Raw genomic sequence first — 22,416 nt, forward strand, 5'->3', positions numbered from 1 at the left:
TCCATCTTTTTGTGTCTTCTTCAATTTCTTTCATGAGTGTTTTGTAGTTCCTAGAGTATAGATCCTTTACCTCTTTGGTTAGGTTTATTCCAAGGTATCTTATGGTTTTTGGTGCTATTATAAATGTAATCGTTTCTCTAATTTCTCTTTCCACAGTTGCATTGTTAGTGTGTAAGAAAGCAACTGATTTCTGGGCATTGATTTTGTATCCTGCCACATTACTGAATTGCTGTATGAGTTCTCGTAATTTGGGGGTGGAGTCTTTTGGGTTTTCCCTATAAAGTATCATGTCATCTGCGAAGAGAGAGAATTTGACGACTTCTTTGCCATTTTGAATAATTTTTATTTCTTTTTGTTGTCTGGTTGCTGTTGCTAGGACTTCTAGTACTATGTTGAACAATAGTGGCAGGAGTGGGCATCCTTGTTATGTTCCTGATCTTAAGGGAAAGGCTCTCAGCTTTTCCCCATTGAGGATGATATTCGCTGTGGGTTTTTCATAGATGGATTTTATGAACTTGAGGCATGTTCCCTCTATTCCTGTAGTCTGAAGAGTTTTAATCAGGAAAGGATGCTGTATTTTGTCAAATGCTTTTTCTGCATCAATTGAGAGGACCATATGATTCTTCTCTCTCTTCTTATTAATGTGTTCTATCACATTGATTTGCGAATGTTGAACCACCCTTGCATCCCAGGGATAAATCCCACTTGGTCGTGGTGGATGATCCTTTTAATGTATGGTTGGATCCTGTTAGCTAGGATTTGGTTGAGGATTTTGGAATGCATATTCATCAGGGATATCGGTCTGAAATTCTCTTTTTTGATGGGGGTCTTTGCCTGATTGGGGGATTAAGGTAATGCTGGCCTCATAGAATGAGTCTGGAAGCTTTCCTTCTGTTTCTATTTTTTGAAACAGCTTCAGGAGAATAGGTATTACTTCTTCTTTGAATGTTTGGTAGAATTCCCCAGGGAATCCATCAGTGATGCATATTTCATGATGAGAGAAGTTGAGCACCTTTTTTTACATGTTACCATTTCTTTTTCACACAGTCTTATTTTTCATTGATTTGTGTGAATGTGTTATAAAAAAACGACAGTAGCTTTTTAGCCTTAAAGGTAACAGATATTTCCCCAAGTTGTCTTTTGACTTTATATGCTTGTGGTGTGTTTGTGTGTGTGTGTGTAAGTGTGTAAGTGTGTAAACGTACATACATATATGTAGAGACTGAGAAATTTTTAATCTTTAATCAGATTTATGATTATCGGGCACCTTCATTTCTGATTCATGTATTTAATATTGCTCTTTAATGGCATTGTAATTACATTTACTCACTTTCTATTAATTTTTGTCCTGAATCTTAACTAATTTTTAAAATTCACTATTTTTCTCTTCATCTATAAATCAGAGTCTCTACAGTTTTATTATACACAGGTCCAGCGAGGATATAAACTTTTTTGTATGCTCTTGAGTTGCCTTATGTACACCACAGGCAGGAATATCTGAGGCCCATTTAAAGATTTCCTGTTGCTCTTCATAGAAAATTCAGACACCTCACCATAGCATTTTTAGGCCCCTTGTCTACCTTGTTCCCCAGTCATCTTAATTTTCTTTAAGTTTCCTTTTGCGACAGGGACTTGGAACGTGAGATTTCCTCTACCTAGCGTCATTCCTCCTTCCCCTCCCTTTGCCTAGTTAAAATCTACTCACCTTACTAAACTCTTCTTACACAGTGACTTAATTAGGGAGGATTTTCCCTTTCCTGCTATCTTAATCCCTTAGCTTATGTTCTTTCTGTACCATGTATCTTAAACTTCCTGTTCTACAACAGGGGGAATCTGCCTAACATATGTTCTTCGTAGGTCAGTAAATATTTTTATGCATGACTGCATATCAATTTTAGCTCAAAAAGGCATTTTTACCTTTACCACATGGCTTAAAATAAAGCATAATTTTCAAAGGAAAGTAAAAGGAATTTATTGCTTTATAATCAAGCAAAATATCTTTAAAAGGTGACTTCTAAAGATTTCCCATTATTTTGAAGGCAGAAAATGTGCTTTTCATAAACTTTCAATATGCTTTGGTGTAAAAAAAAAAAAATAATATGCTTTGGTGTAATATCATCCTGGTTGAAACTTTCAAGATGGTCCACTTCTACAACTGAATACCAAGCTTTTTTATGTTGTAATGCGTTAATTTTTAAGCCTTTGTCTTTTGGAATCTTACTTGTAACTCCTTTGATGTTGAAGGAAACTGTTGAGTTATCCCCAGAACAACAAAAAAAAGATCACAGTTCTCTGTTTTCAGTGGGCATATTTATACAATTTACAGCTTTTCTTCTATAAAGGTACCAAGTAGTACTACTCAAAGCTATACCTTCTGAAGACCTGCATATTCAAGAATATGTAGCTTCATTTTTCTTTGATTCAGACCCTCCTAGACACCATGAGTTTTTAGGAAGGGGTTACCTTCTGTGTTAGCATTTATCTTTTTAGGTTTTTGTTTGTTTGTTTGTTTTTTCCCTTTAGTAGTTGATCTTATTTAAGAATACATATTTAAAACAACCAAAAAATTTTTTCATGACATTAGTTAATGAAACGTAGGTAATATAGGTTATCCTAACTGGGAAAGGTGACACTAATTACTAATTATACTAGTTATCTAGTTACTAGATACAAAGTCTTACACAGATTAGTCTTTTTTTCACCTGATCCCAAGGAGATATAGCCCCTCTCACAAGGTGAAAATCTGATCTAGGCAAAGAGATTGTGAGACAGGCAATTCTTCCAGTGTGCTTTCACTTTTCCTTAAGGATGAAATAACTCATCAGTCTTCCTGTTAACATGAAGTTACCTAAGAATGATTAGTTGTTTGCTTCAAACCACTGTAGTGAGTGTTTATTAGCTGAGTAAACAGTGACAGAATTCTCATAAATGTGATCTTGAGGAAATTGTCATTATTAAATTTAGTACTGTTTATCTCTGGTAAAAACAGGTCCAGCTAAACTATTTTTTTTTAATTGGCTAAATTTTACAAAACTGAACCTGACTGCAGTACTTCTATCTCATCTCAAATGTTATATGTTATGATAAGGAATAACATGTAAATAATAAAATCTAAATACTTGTTTCTATAAGATCTGAGTTGATTAGCAATTTTATTGCTTATTATTATTACATAGCAATTATTGGTAATTAGGAAGCCCTGGACTTTCCAAACATGCTACCTGCCCACTTCTGTTCCATTTTTGCCAGTGACTTTCTTTTACCACTTTTGGACAGTATCAGAAGTATGGTTAGTTATAAAAACTGAAGAGAGGGGTGCCTCACTGGCTCATTGGTAGAGCATGCAACTCTTTATTCTCAGGGTCATGAGTTCGAACCCCAAGCTGGACATGAAGCCTACTTTTTAAAAAATTGGAATATATTCTTAGGGGTGCTTGGCTGATTCATTTGGTAGAGCACATGACTCTTGATCTCAGGGTCATGGGTTTGAACCCCAAGATGGGTATAGAGATGACTTAAAGTCTTAAAAAACTGAAGAGACAAGTGGATATGGCTGATGAAGGAAGGGTATAAATTTCATAATGTTTAATGAATGAGTCTGCAAGGCCAAGTAGTAGAAAATGACTGTTTATCTTTCAAATTTGTTGTTCCTATAAAATCTTGCTAATGAGAAGAAAAGAAATGACAAGTTTATTTATTTATTTCCACAGTGTTCAAAGAGTTACTTAGTAGGACTGAACAAGAAAAATCTGGTATTCCTCATATTCCTAAAATTGCTGAAAAAAAAAGTAATCGCCATTCAATCCAGGATGTACCAGGAGATATTGAACACACATCACAGGAGAAAGGAAATAAGAAAATAAAAGCAAATACTGTTTCAGGTGGAAGAAACAAAATCAGGAAAATTTTGGACAAAACACGGTTTAGTATCTTACCTCCAAAACTGTTTAGGTAGGTAACGCTAATCTTCGTCATGTAGGCCTTTTCCTATTGCCTGTAAAATTTTATCTGGGGGAAGGGAATTTGGGGTCAGTTTTGGTTTTTATACAACCAGTGCATCATAAAATCTGTGAGTAACCCATAAATAAGAAAATAAATTCTCAGTATCTTTCCATCGTTTCTGTAACGTTACCAGTGCTAGATTATATGTTTTTCCAGTAGCTTTGTTTTGAATTTTAGGAAAGACTGCCCTTTATTTTATGAAATCTTTTCTGGTGTGTTTTTGGTCTAATTTCAGTCCTTTGATCTATAAATTTGGACATCTTGGGGATACATTTGCTGATACTAGCTTTTTTGTCTTCTAAATCATCTTTCTCTTACTGTACTATTTATTCCTTCCTGAATTCTAAATGACCTTTTTAATCAAATCTGTTCCTGTTTCTAAATTGAGATGTCACCAAAACTGAATGAAACTTTGAGATTTTAAAAGTAAATTGAGGTCTGTAAAATACTTAGGAATCAGTTCACTAAAGTGTCACGACTGGGAAAGAGTCTAGCATATATTATATCTATTTATTTTACATTATCTGCTTCTTAAAGCCAATCACAGAAGTTCTAAGCAAGTTCAGTACTTAGCACGTAGTAGGTACTCGATATTTGTTGAATAATTTAAGACAGTGAATGAAAGAGAAAAAAGAATATTCAAGCAAAACGTACTCAAAGAAAATATTTATTTGGCTCCTGATGCTTCCTAGCACTATGCCCAGTGATAATTATAGAGCTGAAAAGAGGTAGTCCCTACCTCTAAGGAATTCATATCACGAACCCTTTATTTTCCACACACTTATTATACACTAGGCACAGTGTCCAAATATAGAACTGTACAAAGATAGAGCAAGTTTCTTGTTCTCCCAAGAGTTGATGATCTAAATAGGGAAAGCAGACATTACAGAGTGATAAATGTTTTGATATGTACAAAGGCAGAAGGAACAAGCTTGGTAGGTGAGGTAGAGTATATTTGTGTGTGTACATCTAGAGATGAAGCAGGAGAGTTAGGTAAGTGCTACGTTATGAAGGACTTTGAATATTATGCTAAAGATACGGACTTCATCATGTCATAGGAGGGAGCCATAGACGCTCTGTTAGTTGTATTTGGTGGTTTGGGGTTGAATGTGCAGCACAAGTGTAGTAGTAATAGCAAGGACACTAATTAGGAGGCAACTTGGAAATAGGTAAATGTCAACTCTCAACTTTTTTAAAGTTCAAAATCTCAAAGATTGCCTGATCAGAAAATGCTCTTCTTCTTGAGTTCTTACTTCCAGTCAGGAAACATATTTGTTCTTCATTTAATTTGGGGCTCACAGAGAATTGACATATCCCGAGCTCTGTTCTTAATGTCACTCATTTCTACAAAGTCTACTACTCATTGTTTCTTAGTGACTGCTCTCCTTGAGGCAAGTAGTTTTATAAAAATGATAATTTTAAAATGGCCGAAGTTCTTTTAATATTGAGCATACTGTAGTATGACAGCAGGACAGCAAACACTGTAAGAAAAGTGTTACTCTCATAAGTGAGAATTAAGGAGAATATACGTGGGGCTAGCTCACAATGTAAAGATGGCAGACAGTTTTGGATGACCACAAGTCTGCAGGAAGGCAATGAGCAAAAGGGAAGTGAATGGAGGACCAGAAGGCAGGAAAGAATTCGCAAAGGGAGTTCTCAGGAGGTAATGCCCTGAGTTCCATTGCGAGAAACCCTGGTGGATTTGGTGTAGAATACATATATCTCCTTTAACTGGTTTTCATTTTTGAACAGTGGTATAATTGTGACATGTGTTCTCTAGAACCAGAGAATAGTGATTGTAACTGACTATAGCTTTTCAGAGTCAGATTCCAACCAGCTGTATTCAAGTTTCAGGCAGCTCACTCATCTCCACAGTCTCCTTCAGGGAGTGGGAACTGGTTTTACGCTTGGATTCTGTCTTTGGTTACAGTGGGAGTCATGGAAATTAATGTAGCCAGGAGCAGTCATTTGAGTATTTTCAAGCGTTATTTCTTTATATTGGTAACCCCCTAAAATGAAAGATCTAGTAGAAATAGTTAACTGAGAAGGGAATTTTTTTTTCATTTAGTGATGTATTGAGTTTCTTGTGCCAATAGGAGACTGTTGGCTGTGAATGCAAAACATTAATAAAACACTGCACTTCAGAAGTTAATATTAAACTATCTCTTCTAAATATGTTTCAGTGAAGTAAAATGCTAATAATTTCACACATATAAATGCCAAAAATAAACACAAAAACCAACAGGTTATTTTAATAGAAATCATAAAGGTTCTCTGCTGCTGCAGCCTGTTTTGCGTAAAGAACTGATTTGTCAAACTGGTTGCTTAGCGGCTTTGAGAATGAATGTATCTATTTCTTGGCACTTTCAGGTAACTTAATAAACAAAAAAATCACTGAAACTTCAGTGGAAAAATAGAGAACATGAATCATCTGTGCTGCATCAATAGTAATCAAGGATACACAATTTATTTTTAAAACAGGGGACCATTTGTTTCATCATAGATTGACAAGAGAATAGTCAGGGCCCCAATTGATAACATCAAATAGATAGCTCAGACAGCTGTGGAAATATGAAATGATGTAACCTTTCCATAAAGCATTTGGGCATTTTTTTATTTAGAGTTTTAAAAACGTTCATACCTTTGAGTCATTAATTCCATTTCTAATAATTAGGTGAAGATTTATATACAGATAATACTACTCATAGTAGTATTATCTGTAATGAAACAAAAAAGGAAATACCCTAGATGTCCAGCTATAAGAGATTAGTTAAATAGATTGTGCTATATTCTGTAAAAGTAACTAGAAGAGAAAATGTTGATTGTGATTTTCTCTAGGATGTGGTGTTACACATAATTTTCTTTTCCTTGCTTGTTCATTGTATTTTTAAATTTTTCTACTTTGAATATTTTTTAAGTGAGAAAAAAACTTTAATGAATTTAATCCCACAATCCTGACAGTCTCCTGTGTGTCAGGCTCTTTGGAAGGGGTGCTTGGTCTCCGCCTTTTGCAGCACTCATTCTTAGAAATACTGGAAGAAAGAGTATCTACATCTGTCAGATAGGCAAAAGAATTATGAAAGGAAGGCAGGAACAAATAGTTGAGATGAGAATAGATAATTCCCCAAATCCCTAACCGTGACATAATTTTAAAATGAAAGAATTATCCTGAAAATTACAAGTGGAAAAAATTTGCTAATTTTAATAACCTCTGTGAAAGACATAGCAATGTATTGAGAATATTTCACACTTAGGAAATCTGATGTCCTATTTTTTTTAAATCACTCAGCTTTTAGGTTTTTTTAAATCACAAATTGCCTAAGTAACAGCTTCATATTATTCTTTGTAACAGTCCCAGAAGTAGACTGTCTTGTTTGCTTATCAGAAATTACTTTTTCTCACTATCTTTTGTCAGCATACTCTGTTTGCTTTTAATATTGGAATTATTTTTTATTTGCATATTGATATTTATATAGCCTTTTTAGTTTCATAATGTGAAACTAAAATACAATTTTATTCTAAGTAAATTTAGTGTTGGGGAATTATTGAGGAATTTTTCAAAACTATCTTGTTTCTGTTACTGCATCATCTTCTCAGGAGACTGTTTTGGTAAGAAATGACATAATTATTTGCAAATGGGCTTTATCAATTCAGCTTCCAAAAAAGCATGGATATTTTGCTAATTAGATACTGTTTCATTCATGTCATAGCATGAGTTGTACATGACATTAGTATAGTTTTCATTTATACATGCTCACACCTTAATTACCATGAATTTGTAACCAGCTTTACATTATTATATCTGTACAGTGTACTGTCTTTGCTTATTAAAAAGCAGAGGTAATGTTAAATAATATCAGTAGGAGAGATAAGGACTTCTAGTGTTTCATGCACTTTTCTTAGTCTCCATGTTGAATTCCATCTTAATGCAACTAATACAGCCAGTTCCCTTTAATAGAAAATTATAACTTTTTAACATTGTTAAAGTTGCTTCTACTGTGATTTTTAATAGGACAGGCTAACCTTTTTAACAGTTTGCTTCTTTGGATTCAGTTACTTGACCCTCTGTGTTCAAAAATAAGCAGATTTGTTTTCACGAGTCTGTTAAATTAGAAAGCCTGTTATATTTAAAAATATTTTCCATATAATTTAAATTGTTGCAGATTACAAAGCTATAAGTACAGTTTCTGTGAAAGCCGCCTTCCTTTTGTTCTCATACCTAACCTTAAAACATTTAGCTCTGATCTTTAGCAATGCACACCAAATTATAAGGAACGAATTTAACATAAGCACAAATTCCTTATCAGATATTGTATTTCCTTAGCTTTATTTCTGTCGGATTAGACTGCCTTCTCTCCCCAGGTAAATACTTCCTGTTTCTATAGTGCCTGTTATATTCACCCTGCCTTCTCTGTTTTTCAATACGAATTGCTTAAAATCCTTTCTAGGTTTGTACTGTTCTTTCTTAATTTTAGTAAAAGTACTTTACTGTCTTCTTAAAAATTAGAATTGTATTTTCCTCTGTGCCAAAATATTCACCTCCATAACCTAATTTAATCCTTAAGGCAGCCCTGGGGGAGAAATAGTCACATTTGTAGATGAGGAAACCAAGGTCCAGAAACAAAGAAATTTCCTTGAGGTCACATAGCTAATAACCCAAGTTTATATGCATAGCTGGCTCTTGAAACACTTACTTTTGTTCCCTTCCATGTCTTCATGCTTTTTCCTCACTCCTCTGCAGTCTTGCTTGTCCTAGCTCTGTCTTCCTTGTGTGGCTGTTAGCCGTCCTTTAGCTGTTTATTTAACTGTCCTCTGCACTTCATCTGGCATAGTTCCCTAATCTGCCTAAGTCCTATTTTTTACTCCTAACATACTCTGGATGTATCCCATACCACTCATTTAATCCATTCCATGGTAACAGGTAAGTATTCTTTGACACCTCTGTATGTGTAACAGGTAACTGGATAGAATACTACATTGAATAAAACAGATGAGAATTAATGTTAACCTAAAGGATTGGTTTAACTCTTAGAAATAAATGGTGTTTTGGTCGTTGATGCTAATGGAAATCTTTTTCATTGCTGTCCTGTGTTTGTGTAGGACTGCTTCATTTATCCTATGTTTTGTAGGACTTTTTGGGGTATCTAAAGTTTAAATGACAGAGTTAAGTTTCTTTTAATTTTTTCTCTTAGATGGATTTAGAGCTGCCTGTGTAACACCTTTAAAGTATTTTTCTCATTAAGTATAACTTAAATATAACAAATGTTATAAAAAGCAGTAATTCAAAACCATAAATCTTTTCAAAGGTACACAGGGTTATTATAAGGTCATTTGGCAGTAATGCAGCTATTATCTGTAATGAATGAAATTCTGGGGTGTGGAGTCACGGTGGCCTTGCTAGGCCTTATGCTGACTTCCCAAGTAAGGAAGACACTCCCTTCCCCCTTTCCCAGTCTTCAAGCCCAGAGCCTCTCTGGGGCCTGAGAAGGTACAGGTGCACTGTGGCAGGTCTTGCTCGTCCTGTGCTTTCTCAGAAGCCTAGAAAACAGGCCTAGGAAGTTGTTGTACCCTCTGGAGCCAGGCAGGAAGCCATAAATTGGATCCCGGGTCCCACACCCCTGCTGGGTTGGGGGCTGGCTTCTCAACCTTTAAAGTAGTGTAGTTTAAAAGAGGGATGTTTTATTTGCTTAAATATGGCCATTTAATTGATATTTTTGAAACCTTTGAGGGGAATTAACTTTAGATGACTTGCTTTCTGCTATGGTTTTGATGTTCTCATCTAGGGAATAGCCAAATAATTAAGACTTGAGATATCACACAAGAAATAATGTGGCCTTAGAATAAACTTAAAAGATGTAAAATTCTTTTTTCTCTATTTTGATTTGTGGTCCTCTTTTTCTTCTTTCTACTTGTCACGTGTACCCAGTGTTCACTGTTCTTCTGTGTTCCATCTTCCTGTTATCTTTTCCACATTATCACTGGTTTGGGCAGTTCTCAGATTGTTCATATGTTTAAAGACTTCTCTTACTTTGTCACTTGGACCTGGCCCCTTTGTTTTCTACAACCTGCTGGGTTTTTTTTGGTTTGGGTTTAGACCCAACAGTCCTTTGCCCAGAAGATCACAAACCTATTATGTTGAGATTGCAGACTTTGCTATGGTGTGGTTATACATTGTTGGATACATATATTAGTGTCTGCCAAAACTGGATGATCTTAAAGGCTCCCTAAACATTCAGGCTTAATTTCTCTACCAAAACCAACAGAAACTCAGTATGACTTTTTTTATGATGTAGTAGAATTACTTAGATGTATAAGTTAAATTTTTAGCGTAAGTAAATTTTGAGTGTCTTCATTATTATAGTTGTCCTATTTTTTTTAACTGCTGTAATCTATATAATTTTTTAAGTCACCACTTTGAATTGGTCTTATTATGCCTCAGTATACAGAGGAAAGAAATGTTTGCCATTCAGAATTCTCAAATACTTTTTGTGCCATTATTTTGAAGTGACGGAGGCCTGAGCCAGTCACAAGACGACAGCATTGTAGGAACAAGGCACTGCAGGCACAGTCTGGCTATAATGCCTATTCCTGGAACACTCTCATCCAGCAGCCCTGATCTCCTGCAGCCTACCACCAGCATGTTGGATTTTTCTAATCCTTCAGGTAATTTTTGTTTGTGATTTCATATAGCCATATTGGTACTAAAGTGACAAATTAGGTGGTTGAGCCTTGTGTATCAAATAGTAGATTTGCTTGAATCCCTCTTCTCTTATCTCAAGGTTATGACTTACTGCAAAAATCTAAAGAGAATATTGTGTCTTTTTGTATAAGCTGGAATGGTACTTGCTACAATATGAAATAGAAGTACATAGAAAAGAGATTGCATTTAGGTATCTTTTGGTAACCCTTAGGGCAGTAGAATGAAAGCAGGGATGCTCCTTCTCAGTCAAGAAGCGAGTTATCCAGGGTGTGGAAAAGGATAAGGGAATTTATTGTAGTCTCAGTGGCCTCACTTAACTTCCTCTGTGGTGTACTGAAATGTGTTAGTAATTTTCTGGAAACACTGACTTTTCCCCCAGCACCTGAAGCTAAAGTTGTTTTATTGTCATGTATTATTAATTAAATATACTATAGCATCTTTTCATTTGTGTTCAAATTTTGGGTTTAAACGTCATATGGGACATCAAGATAATTTTTCTGCATCTATTCATGCCCAGGGGCAGAAATTGTTACTTAACAGTATAATATAAAATTTCATTACAAGGAAGAAAAACTTTAAGAATTATTTGTACATCTGTCTGTCACTTGAAAGGATTTGAGATGACTTTCATCTCAAATGAAATGTAAAATGGTATGTAAAAGACACAACTAAAACTGAGATGTGTAATTGGGTCCAAGGAGAAGAGAGAAAAAAGGTAGCTCTACAGAGATTGGTGTCGTGATTCAGCTTCAGTTTTCATGCTGAAGCCCCTAAGTATCAAAAGGGAGGAAACTCAATTACATGAATCTCAGTATTAGGAGGGAATATAAGTGTAATAGTTAGGTTTATGTTTCATTATAGCAACTTGAGTAAAAACTGGACGTAACATAAAAACACAGTTCAGTGAAATTCATTCTGTACATTGGGTTTTTTAAAAATTTCAATTGCCTCTTAATTATTAGCGAGTACAAAACCCAGTAATCTGTCTTTGACACATCCTTCTCTTTATGTGACTACCAGTGTTCTTTCTATAACAAAGATTTTAATGAGTCATTACTTCGCTTTAGGAATTTCTAGTGATTTTTATGTTAGTCAGGGTTCAGTCATAAGATAGAAACCACTCTAGATACTTAATCAGAATTTAGTAAAAGGGATTGTTGTCAAGGTGTAACGTTAACTATTTACCTAAAATGGTAAAGAAGCAAGCACTAACAAGGGTAGGAAAAGTGCAAACTGGATTCATCTTCTGGTACATGAAAGAAATGCCACCACAGGGTGAAGAAGTGTTGCTGGAGTGGTACAGGAAGAAAAAGCCCACAAGAAGAAACGTAAAGCAGCAAGGCTTTTCTTCCTTTAACCCAACAGTTGCTTTTGGTGCCCCTTTTTGGCATAACTTAAGAGGTGGCCAGTTGGCAAAGAAGAATGAGGTTTGCAGAGTCTCAACCCCATCATGACAAGGCAGAATGGATTTGTAACATTACAACAATAACATAATAATTGTTAATGTCCAGTTTTCACAGCATGATTGTAAACCCCCTTTCTAGCCTTCTCTTCTGCCATTCTCCCACTCTCACCTCCTCTCTCTTTCCTGAGTGTGGTATGTACCTTCACAACTGTGATTTCTTTGCCTGTGCTGTTTGCCACCTTTGGTGTTCTCTCCCTGCATATCCCATGAATTTTTTCTTGTTCCGTCATAGCTCAAATGTTACCTTATCTGGGAAGGCAGTCCCTCCTTTCCCAGAAATCTTTAGCACATTTTCATTGTCTGTCTTATATTGCTTTCCAGTAGGAGCATGGGAATTTATTTTCATGTCTCTGTGTGTGTCCCACAGCAATATGTTCACAAATGAAATATTATTACACTACCAGAGCACAAACTAAGTATGCATACTTGCATAAGATGAGTATTTAGGGACAGGTGATATAAAATAAATGATGTTTATGGCTGCATTTTTGTCGGTGGCATTATCTAGAAGTGGGGGTGAGGATATAAGGGATGGTTGTAGGGAGAAGGACAGAGAGCAGTCACTTGGGGGATTTAGCTGGGGGAACAAAGGGAAGAAGTTGGAATTTACTAAAATTTAGAAACTGTAAGGGCCATTGCACTGAAATTTAGATTTTTTAAAGAGGAAGTGCTAGTCAATTTGATTGATTGCACAGTTCGCTCATTGAAAGATGGAAGAGCCAAAGATGCTCTTATAAAAACTATTCAGAGAGGGTCCATCTGCAAACTCAGTCTGCAGCCTGTGTCCGTACCAGCAAAATAAAAGAGCACGTATAAGATAGGTATTTAACTTACAAATTATATTTTTAAACCCCAAAATGTGCACCTTTATGAAAGCACATTTATGGCAGTCTTTTACAGTGTAAAAGAAAGTCATACTCTGTTAAAGCCATTTGTTTCCCATGAGAAGGCCAAACTGTTACATAATCACATCATATAAGAGGGATCTCGACATGATGAATGGGTACCTCTAGAATAGATCCATAGAAGGGATTATCCAAAGGGCACCCTACTACCTCAACCCTGATTAATTTGCCAAGGTGCGATAAGTACGAGTCTGGAAAATGATTTGGAAAAACACTGGAGGAAAACATTTCTTTGCACTGTTACCACTGTCACAGTAAAATTTTTTTCTCTTTTAAAATTGTGACATATAAAACATATTCTTCACCAACATGTTTGTTGTTAGAAGGACATATATGTCAAAAGTAATACTTAACACAGGGAAGATCCTCAAATGTTAAATGATCAGATGAATGGTAGACATGAGGTTAGAATAAAATTGAATCAAGGGAAAATGATCATCTCAAATTTTAGGCATGAAACTAAAATGCACATAAAAATATAACCTCCTAAGGAAAAAAGAGACATTTAAAAAGAATCTTGGAGGACTAGAGCATTTATTAGTCTTATGCTTCTCATTTCATTAAAAAAAATCTTATGTAACAGGTAAATGAATTTAAGGAAAAGAATCTCCAGTATCTAGACTTTCAACCCAAAGGCAGAATTTCTAGAATGCTAACTATAATCCTCCTGAATAAAATAAAGAAATAACATACTTGAAGGATGCAGGTACTGACCCCAATAATACACTAAAGATGGGACTTTTTTTAAGTAAGATGATAATGAAAAAGAGGCTTTTGGTGACTCAAATATTTGCATACATTAAGAAAGGTCATTTGGTGCATACATCTTACGAAAGGGACTTGACTGAATATATGATGCCTTCTGCTTCCAACTTGACAGTGGACCTAGAACACTTGAGACTCTGTTCCCTAGGCATTCCTATATGCTTAGTTGAATCCTCCAGTCTTGGGAGTCTCTGTGCCATGAGCCTCAGAGTAGTACCTTATTCTGTGAAATTATCTTCTGCCATATCTCTTTCATTACTCTTTTGTTTCCTTTAGCCAGAATTGTACTTGAGATGGCTTTGAGACAAATTTGTGATTTTTCTTCATCTCTAAAAGTTAGTAATGTATGTAATGCTAATAAGATAGTGCTAGACAAACCATATATAATTACTTGAGCCACCCAAATCTCCCAATCCAATTACAGTCCTTACCAGGAAACCCCACAAATAATACATTTTTTCTAATTTAAAGAACAAAATTTTTGTAACAATGGTTTATTATCAGGAAATTGGTAAATATTAGATATTAATATTCAGAATATTTATAATTAATATTAGGAAATATTAGGGGGAAATATACCCTGTGTTCATGCTGTCAAATTTATTTTTACTTACATTGAATACTATTAAAAATTAGCCCAGGGTCATCATATTGAACATTGTTTGGGAAGTTTTAGCCAATGCAGTGTAACAGAATAAAACAAGGTAGAATGAGGGAGGGAGATATCATTACTTACTGTGCATATCTTGAATTAGGATGTCTACTGAGAGCAGAGATCCCTGAATATTTTAAACTTTCCTGTGTTAAATAAATATAAAAATAGGAAAACATATGCCACTGTATAGTAGACTGAGTGTTGGTATCTAGTATAATTCAGTAGGAAAAAGCATAAAGAATATCAAAGTATTTTTAAAAAGAAGGAATATTAATTGCTCATTAAACTAGTGACTCTCACCAGTAATCAAAGAAATGAAATGTAAGATAATGACATATTTTTAGAGGGAGGAAAAGCATAGGAATTTGAAAATGAAAAAAAATTGTAATGAGCAGTTTGATAAGAATGTGATTAAAATTGCTCTCTTTACATTCTAGCATAGTAAAATATTATAACCTCTCTGGAGAACATTTTGGCAGTATATTTCAAAAAGCTTACAAATATGCCTGCCCTCCCTCTAACTCAACAAATCCTCTCTCTCTTTCTCCCCTCCCACACCCCCCTCCTTCTAGATTTTCTCTGGGGAAATAATCAGATTGCCTACAAAGGTTTATCTACCAGGGAGGGGGAAAGGGGTATTAGTCATCACAGTGTTATATAGAAGATATGCAACCTAAGTGTCTGTCATTAAAGGTTTGGATAACTTAAAAATATAAAATACATATTATGGAGTCCTATGCCTCTCTTAAAAATTGTTTTGTCGAAGAGTATTTAAGGACATCAAAGTTTGTAATAAATAAAATATATTGTGGCTTCCAAATCATAATGTTTATCTTTTTGTGTTTGTTTTTCTCTGAACATATATTAGTATTTTGTCACCTGAAAAGGTAGATACAGTCATTTATCAATAAATGCAACAGTGATTTCTATTAACCTCCTGAAATAGATAGGTATATATCATTGTCCAGAGGGATCTTTTTGTTCTAAATTGCTTTTTGAAGAGTTGAATTGTTTTGAAAATAACAAGGCACACTTTTGTATTTATATAGATATTCCTGATCAAGTTATAAGAGTTTTCAAAGCAGATCAACAAAGTTGCTACATTATCATCAGTAAAGACACTACAGCTAAAGAAGTTGTTTGTCATGCTGTTCATGAATTTGGTTTGACGGGTGCTTCCGACACATATTCTCTCTGTGAAGTTTCTGTTACTCCTGAGGGTGTCATAAAACAGAGAAGACTTCCAGACCAATTCTCCAAATTAGCTGATAGAATTCAGCTCAATGGAAGGTAAATGTGCTTATTAATGAATGTACTTAATTCTAGATTTTTTTTTTTAATTGTATAATTAACCTGCAATGATGTATTAGTTTCAGGTATACAGCATGTTTGATAGTTCTGTGTTATTCCGTGCTCAGCATGAAAACTGTAGTCACCATACAGTGTTATTACAAGATTATTGACTATATTTCCTATGCTGTAGTTTTCATCTCCACGAGTTATTTATTATATAACAAAGTTTTTATACACCTTAGTACCCTTTATCTAGATGTGTTTTTGAAGATTGTGTGTAAAAACATATATTAAGTAGAAACATCATGTCTTAGGGTCACTGAATTTTCTCTAAAATTAAAGCAGGATTTCTCTTTTTTTCAGCTTTGTCGCCATAATTATGTAAATGGAATCTCAGAGTGTTAGCACTCATAAGGACTACCTGAAAGTGGGAGAAGGAAAGGGAAGACAATTTGCTAAAATATTTTAGCCCTCCTGCTAAACAAATTCTTAGAACCACTGGTGTAGTCCAATCCATATTTTAGAGAGGAAACCAAATGATATATATCTTTATATGTATCTGAGTATGTATGTGTTAAATTACAAATTTGTTTTTAGTATGACTAAAATGTACTCTGGGCAAAAGAGGGCGTAATTTTTACAGTTTTTTTTCTAAGCAGTTTTCCTACTGTGAATATGCAAAAATGTTTTTAAAAATTTTTTAAATGTGCTTTGAATATTATTTGATCAACTAGAAGATTGTTTCTATAGTACATTTGTTGTTAACTCTTGTGATTTTCTCTGAGAATAACATGTTCTTTTTAGTGAGCCTAAATTCATATATAGAGTTAAGATCCTAGAAACGTTAAAATGGGGGCACCTGGCTGGCTCAGTTGGTTAAGCGACTGCCTTCGGCTCAGGTCATGATCCTGGAGTCCTCGGATCGAGTCCTGCGTCGGGCTCCCTGCTCAGCAGGGAGTCTGCTTCTCCCTCTGACCCTCCCCCCTCTCATGCTCTCTCTATCTCATTCTCTCTCAAATAAATAAAATCTTAAAAAAAAAAAAAAGAAACCTTAAAATGACTACTCATGGTTACTGGTAAGAGAGAATGGATTAACTCTGCCTTGCTAGCTATGCATAGTGCTTAAGAGCATAGACCCTGGAGCCAGAGTGCTCAGCAGTCTGGGTAAGTCCCAGCTCTGTCTGTGTGACCAGAGCGAGTTCTTTGGTTTCTCTCTGCCTTTTCTCTTTAAAAAAATGGGGATGATGATAATAGAACCTACCACATAGGAATGTTATAAGAATGAATGAGTTAGCCCACCCTATAAATGTTAGATAGAATTTTATTAACTAGTGTAATGGGTCTCAGCACATTTATAGTGTTCTTTTAGGCATGTGAACAGTATGCACACAGAAGAAAACAAGGTATAGTTGCTTGATAATAAAAAATAGATGGACACAAACTTGGGCTGGGATCAAGTTGTATATTAGAAAAGAATGAACTAAAAGCCACAGATGACAAGTATGTTACCTTTTTTGTCCCCAGCACCAGCCCTATACAAGATATTTCCCAGAGGTGAAACTTGTCCTTTTAAATGTTAAAGAATTGTTGGTATAAAAATAAGAAAATGAGGGTCTCTTTTATGGTTGCTGATCAGTGCCATTTGCTGGAATAAAGTTTTGTATTTAACAAGGGAGAATTCATTAGTGGAGAGGTTTTTCCTCTCCTTTACCGGTTTTATTCTTCTTTGCTTCTCTTGGGAATTCAGAAATGAAGAAAATGAGTGTAAGAACAACTTCTGAATAGAAGTGTAAACAGTCTTGATTCAGATGTTCATTCATGCTGTCCATGAACAAATACTGATACAATATCTACTATGCATCAGCTTCCTTCATATAGGCCTCTTAGAGCTTTTATCCGCAAGAACACACACACAGTTGTTGACGCATTATGTGAGTAGTTTCATAAAATGGTTAAGTTCACAGCATTATCAACATTATTTTTACTCTTTAAAGTAATAGATGTAAAACGGTGGAATAACAGGATAACTTCTTTAAAGTCTTTTCATTTACAGTGTTAATTTTCCATTTCAACTTTAAATGAATATTATGATGTTTTTGACAAAATGTTATCAACCATATAATGACATTTTGACAGTGGTCATAAAGTGCTCTTTATAAATGTGAAATGACTTACAAAAACAATTTTTTTCTTTTAGGTATTATTTAAAAAATAACATGGAAACAGAAACCTTATGTTCAGATGAAGATGCTCAAGAACTAGTTAAGGAAAGCCAACTCTCCATGCTGCAGCTCAGTACCATTGAGGTGGCCACTCAGCTGTCAATGAGGGACTTTGATTTGTTTCGTAATATTGAGCCTACTGAATACATTGATGACCTTTTTAAGTTAGATTCCAAAACAGGAAATACTCACTTAAAAGAGTTTGAGGACATTGTTAACCAGGAGACATTCTGGGTTGCCTCAGAGATTTTAACTGAATCGAATCAGCTGAAACGAATGAAGATTATTAAGCATTTTATTAAAATTGCACTTCATTGTCGAGAATGTAAGAACTTCAATTCCATGTTTGCAATAATAAGGTAAGTTTGTATAAATATTTGTGTATAGTTTAGACATGAAGCTGATTTTTTGCATAGGTGTTAAGTGACTAGAAGAAAAGTCCAATCAATAGACTTTTAAAGTATTGTTAGATTTCATATATTTTCCATTCTGGTGATAGTGGTTTCTTCACTTTCTGTTTCTGCCATCTTTCATTTAAACATTTCTTTTGCTGAATAGGGTCCATTGCCTTCCCATTTTTCTTCCTTTCTCCCCCTTTAATGGATTATACCCTCTTTGGATGTATGGCCAACGGGTGGTTTTTATCATCAGACTTCTATACTGTGCATCTTTCCGTATCTGCCTCACTGTGATTTGGCACTGAAAAATCAGTCTGTATCACTGCTCCAACCTAAAATTGCTATTTTGAAACAATAGCAACAACAACAGTAAATAATAATGGCAGCCATTTGGTGAGTACTGATTTGTTTAACAGACACTGCACGAGGTATCACTGGATGTGTTGTTGCTCAAGCACAATAGGCTGTAGAATTAGAATTATAAAAATTCACAGTCTCTAAGTCCAGGAAGTGTGGATGGTTACATGTCCTGGGACTCTTTCTTCCCCCCACTCACTATGATTGGCTAGATTGGATAACCTAGGTAATGTATTTTCTGACCCTCCCCTAGTATAGTGCTGATGAGTAAAGGGATTCCTCCTAAAGGAAGTCTAATTTTAAAGGTGGAGGGTAGTTGTAGTTTTGTCCATTTATGAGGCCACATGCTTGTATATAGCAGCATAATTACGTCTTAATCCCATCTATGTATGCCCCCCACAGAATTTAATAATGACTTGTTCTAGGCTCACATGAGGTAGAATTGGAATCCTTATAATCATAAATCTGTCATGGTAATAAGAAACTCCTTTATGAAGGTAACCAGTGGGTGCACTTGAAATAGATGCTTTAGAAGGAGTTCTTGTTTGTTTGTGTGGTTTTTGTTTGTTTGATTTTAGGAGTATTGAACAGAGATGAGCATTAACCTTTAGAACAGCTGCACGTGTGTCTGAGTCCTGACTCCAGTGTAGTAGCAGTGTGTCAGTAGAAAATTGAAGACCTTTTTTTTTCATCTATAAAATGCAGGAATCACGCCACCTACTTCACTGTTTTTAACAGCTGAGTCTAGAACAAGGGAACAAAGATGCCATTGATAAACACTTGGAATGCTAGAAATTGAAACTGTGTAGGAAGGATAAAGTTAGAGAATTTGAAAGTTACAGGCTCAGTTTTGGAGTAGTCTGTGGAAAAAAAACCTGATTGACAAGAGAGATCTCTGTGTAAAAAGAGAGTGTAAAAAAAAATAAATGGTGGAGGGTTTAAGAGCTATAACCAGTGACCATCCTAAGTATAGGGGTGAAGAAGAGAGTCGAGCCAAAGAGATAGGGGACAAATACAAGAAATAATAGAACAGCACAGTTACGATTGTGTCATTAAAGCCAAGGAAAGTGATTCGAAAGAAGGAAAGATGGGTATCTGGTTAAAGGTTTGTTTTGGTTTATTTATTTAAATATTTTATTTATTTGAGAGAGAGAGCTCAGAAGCGGGGGAGAGGGGTAGAGGGAGAAGCAGACTCCCCACCAAGCAGAAAGCCTGATGTGGGACTCGATCCCAGGACCCTGGGATCGTGACCCGAGCCGAAGGCAGACGCTTAACAGACTGAGCCACGCAGGTGCCCCAGGTTTGTTTTGTTTTAAAGAACATTTTATTATACACATTACACATATTCAGTAGTTCCTGTAAAATTAATTGCTTTGTTTTCTCAAAGTATATCAAAGACTATAACTACATATAAAGTTATATATAACTTTATATATAACATACTTTACAGCAGAGGTGACAAAAGTGAATCAGTCAGTTCTGCCTAGAATTAGGTAGTAATATTTATTTGAGTTATTTTTCTTAGTCTAGCTAAAGGTTTGTCAATTTTGTTAATCATTTCGAAAAACCACTTCTTAGTTTCATCTTTTTTATTTTTCTGGCCTTTATTTGATACCTTTCTGCTCTGATCTTTGTTATTTCCTTCCTTTTCCTAACTTTGGGCTGAGTTTCTTCTTTTGCTAGTTCTTTGATGTGAAAAGCTGGATAATTTCTCTTGCTTAATAAAGAAAATTATTACTAAAATTCTGTCTTGGAAATAGTTTTTGCAGCATCCCATAGGTTTTGTTATGTTGTGTATCCATTTTCGTTTGTTGAAAGATAGTTATTTCCCTTTTGATTTTTTTTTTTTTTGACCCATTGGTTGTTCAAGGGAGTGTTGTTTAATTTCTATTTGTAGATTTTCCCATTTTCCTCTTGTTACTTCCTAGTTTCACACCAGTGTGGTCAGAAAAAAATACTTGACATGATTTCAGTCTTACATATTCCAAGACTTTTGTGGTTTATTTTATAATCTCTCCTGGAGAATGTTCCATTTATGCTTGAGAAGAGTGTGTATTCTGCTAATGGTGAAAGGACTGTCATGTATATATTTGTTAGGTCCATTTGGTCTAAAGTATGGTTCAAGTCCATTTATTGATTTTCTGTCTAGGTAATTCATCCATTGCTGAAAGTGGTGTATTGCAGTCCCCTACTGATGCATTGTTTTCTGTTTCTTCCTTCAGCTCTGTTACTGTTTGCTTAATACGGTTATGTGCTGAAATGTTGGGCATATGTATATTCATGATTTTTATGTTTTCTTGATGAGTTGACCCTTTATCATTATATAATGACCTCCTTTGTCTTTTACCATTTTGGCTTAAAGTCCATTTTGTCTGATATAAATCTAGCTTCCCCTGCTCTCTCCTGGTTTCTGTTTGTGTGGATTATTTTTTCCATCCTTTCACTTTGAGCTTATGTGTGTCCTTTAAGCTGAAGTGAGTCTTCTGTAGGCAGCATATAGTTGGGTCTTGTTTTTTTATTCATCCACCCATTCTGTGCCTTTTGATAGGAGAAGTCAGTTTACATTTAGACTGTTTATTTGCAAGGACTTTTATTACTGCCCTGTTCCTGGTTTCTAGCTGTTTTGTAGTTCCCTTGTTTCATTTTTACTCTCTTGTGTTTTTGTGAATTGCTGGTCATCTGTGCTGAAATGCTCTGATTCCCTTTTCTTTGTCTTTTGTGAGTCTACTGTAGGTATTTGCCTTGAGGTTACCATGAGCCTTACATGAAACGTAACTGTTTCATGCTGATACCAACTTTAATCACATGCAAAACTCTACCCTTTTATTCCCTGCCCTTTTATGTTTTCAGTGTCAGAATTTGTCTTTTTATATTGTGTATTCCTTAACAAATGATAGTAGCTGTTGTCATTTTGTTGTCCTTTAAGCTTTATTCTCTAGTTAAGTGGTTAAGGCACCATCATACTATACTATTAAGAGTTATCTGAATTTGGGGCGCCTGGGTGGCTCAGTCGGTTAAGTGTCTGCCTTCAGCTCAGATCATGATCCCAGGGTCCTGGGATAGAGCTGCACATCAGGCTCCCTGTTCAGCGGGGAGTCTGTTTCTCCCTCTCCCTCTGCCGCTCCCCCCACCTTGTGCTCTCTCTCTCTGTGTCAAATAAATTAATAAAATCTTTTTTTAAAAAAAGTTATCTGAATTTAACAATGTATTGAACTTTATCACGATGTGTATTTTTATATGTTTTCATGTTACTATTTAACATCATTTCAGTTCAAAGAACTCCTTTCCGTGTTTCTTGTAAGGCAGGTGTAATGGTGATAAATTCCCTCAGCTTTTGTTTTCCTGGGAAGGTCCTTCATTTCTCAGGATAACGCCGGATAGTGTCCTCGTTTGACAATTTTTTTCTTTCAGCATTTTGAATATATCATCCCACTCTCCTGGCCTGTAAGTTTTCTGCTGAGAAAATCTGCTTACAGCCTAATGGATGTTCCTTTGTGGGTTTTCGTCTTTTTTTCTTTTGCTGCCTTTAGAATTTTCTTTGTCTTTAATTTTTGACAGTTTTCTTACAATGAGTCTTGGAGAAAGTTGTTTTGAATTGAAGTAATGGGGTAATCAGTTAGCTTCATAAACTTGAATGCCCAGATCTCTTCCTAG

General features: G+C 35.2%; 1 protein-coding gene across 9 annotated transcripts in view; it reads left to right on the top strand.

The window, feature by feature from the left end:
• Nucleotides 1-22,416, top strand: part of RAPGEF6 (Rap guanine nucleotide exchange factor 6) — a 194,369-nt gene that overhangs the window by 133,713 nt on the left and 38,240 nt on the right. For all 9 annotated transcript variants that reach the window (XM_006727876.3, XM_006727878.3, XM_006727877.3 and 6 more), the window contains 4 exons: nucleotides 3,711-3,951; nucleotides 10,508-10,665; nucleotides 15,542-15,782; nucleotides 17,983-18,366. In XM_006727876.3, the coding sequence (XP_006727939.2) occupies nucleotides 3,711-3,951; nucleotides 10,508-10,665; nucleotides 15,542-15,782; nucleotides 17,983-18,366 (1,024 nt within the window). The remainder of the gene's footprint in view (nucleotides 1-3,710; nucleotides 3,952-10,507; nucleotides 10,666-15,541; nucleotides 15,783-17,982; nucleotides 18,367-22,416) is intronic.

Source organism: Leptonychotes weddellii, chromosome 7 (genome assembly GCF_054177405.1).
Source record: "Leptonychotes weddellii isolate Sample4059 chromosome 7, ASM5417740v2, whole genome shotgun sequence".
In the NCBI taxonomy this organism is placed as follows: domain Eukaryota; kingdom Metazoa; phylum Chordata; class Mammalia; order Carnivora; family Phocidae; genus Leptonychotes; species Leptonychotes weddellii.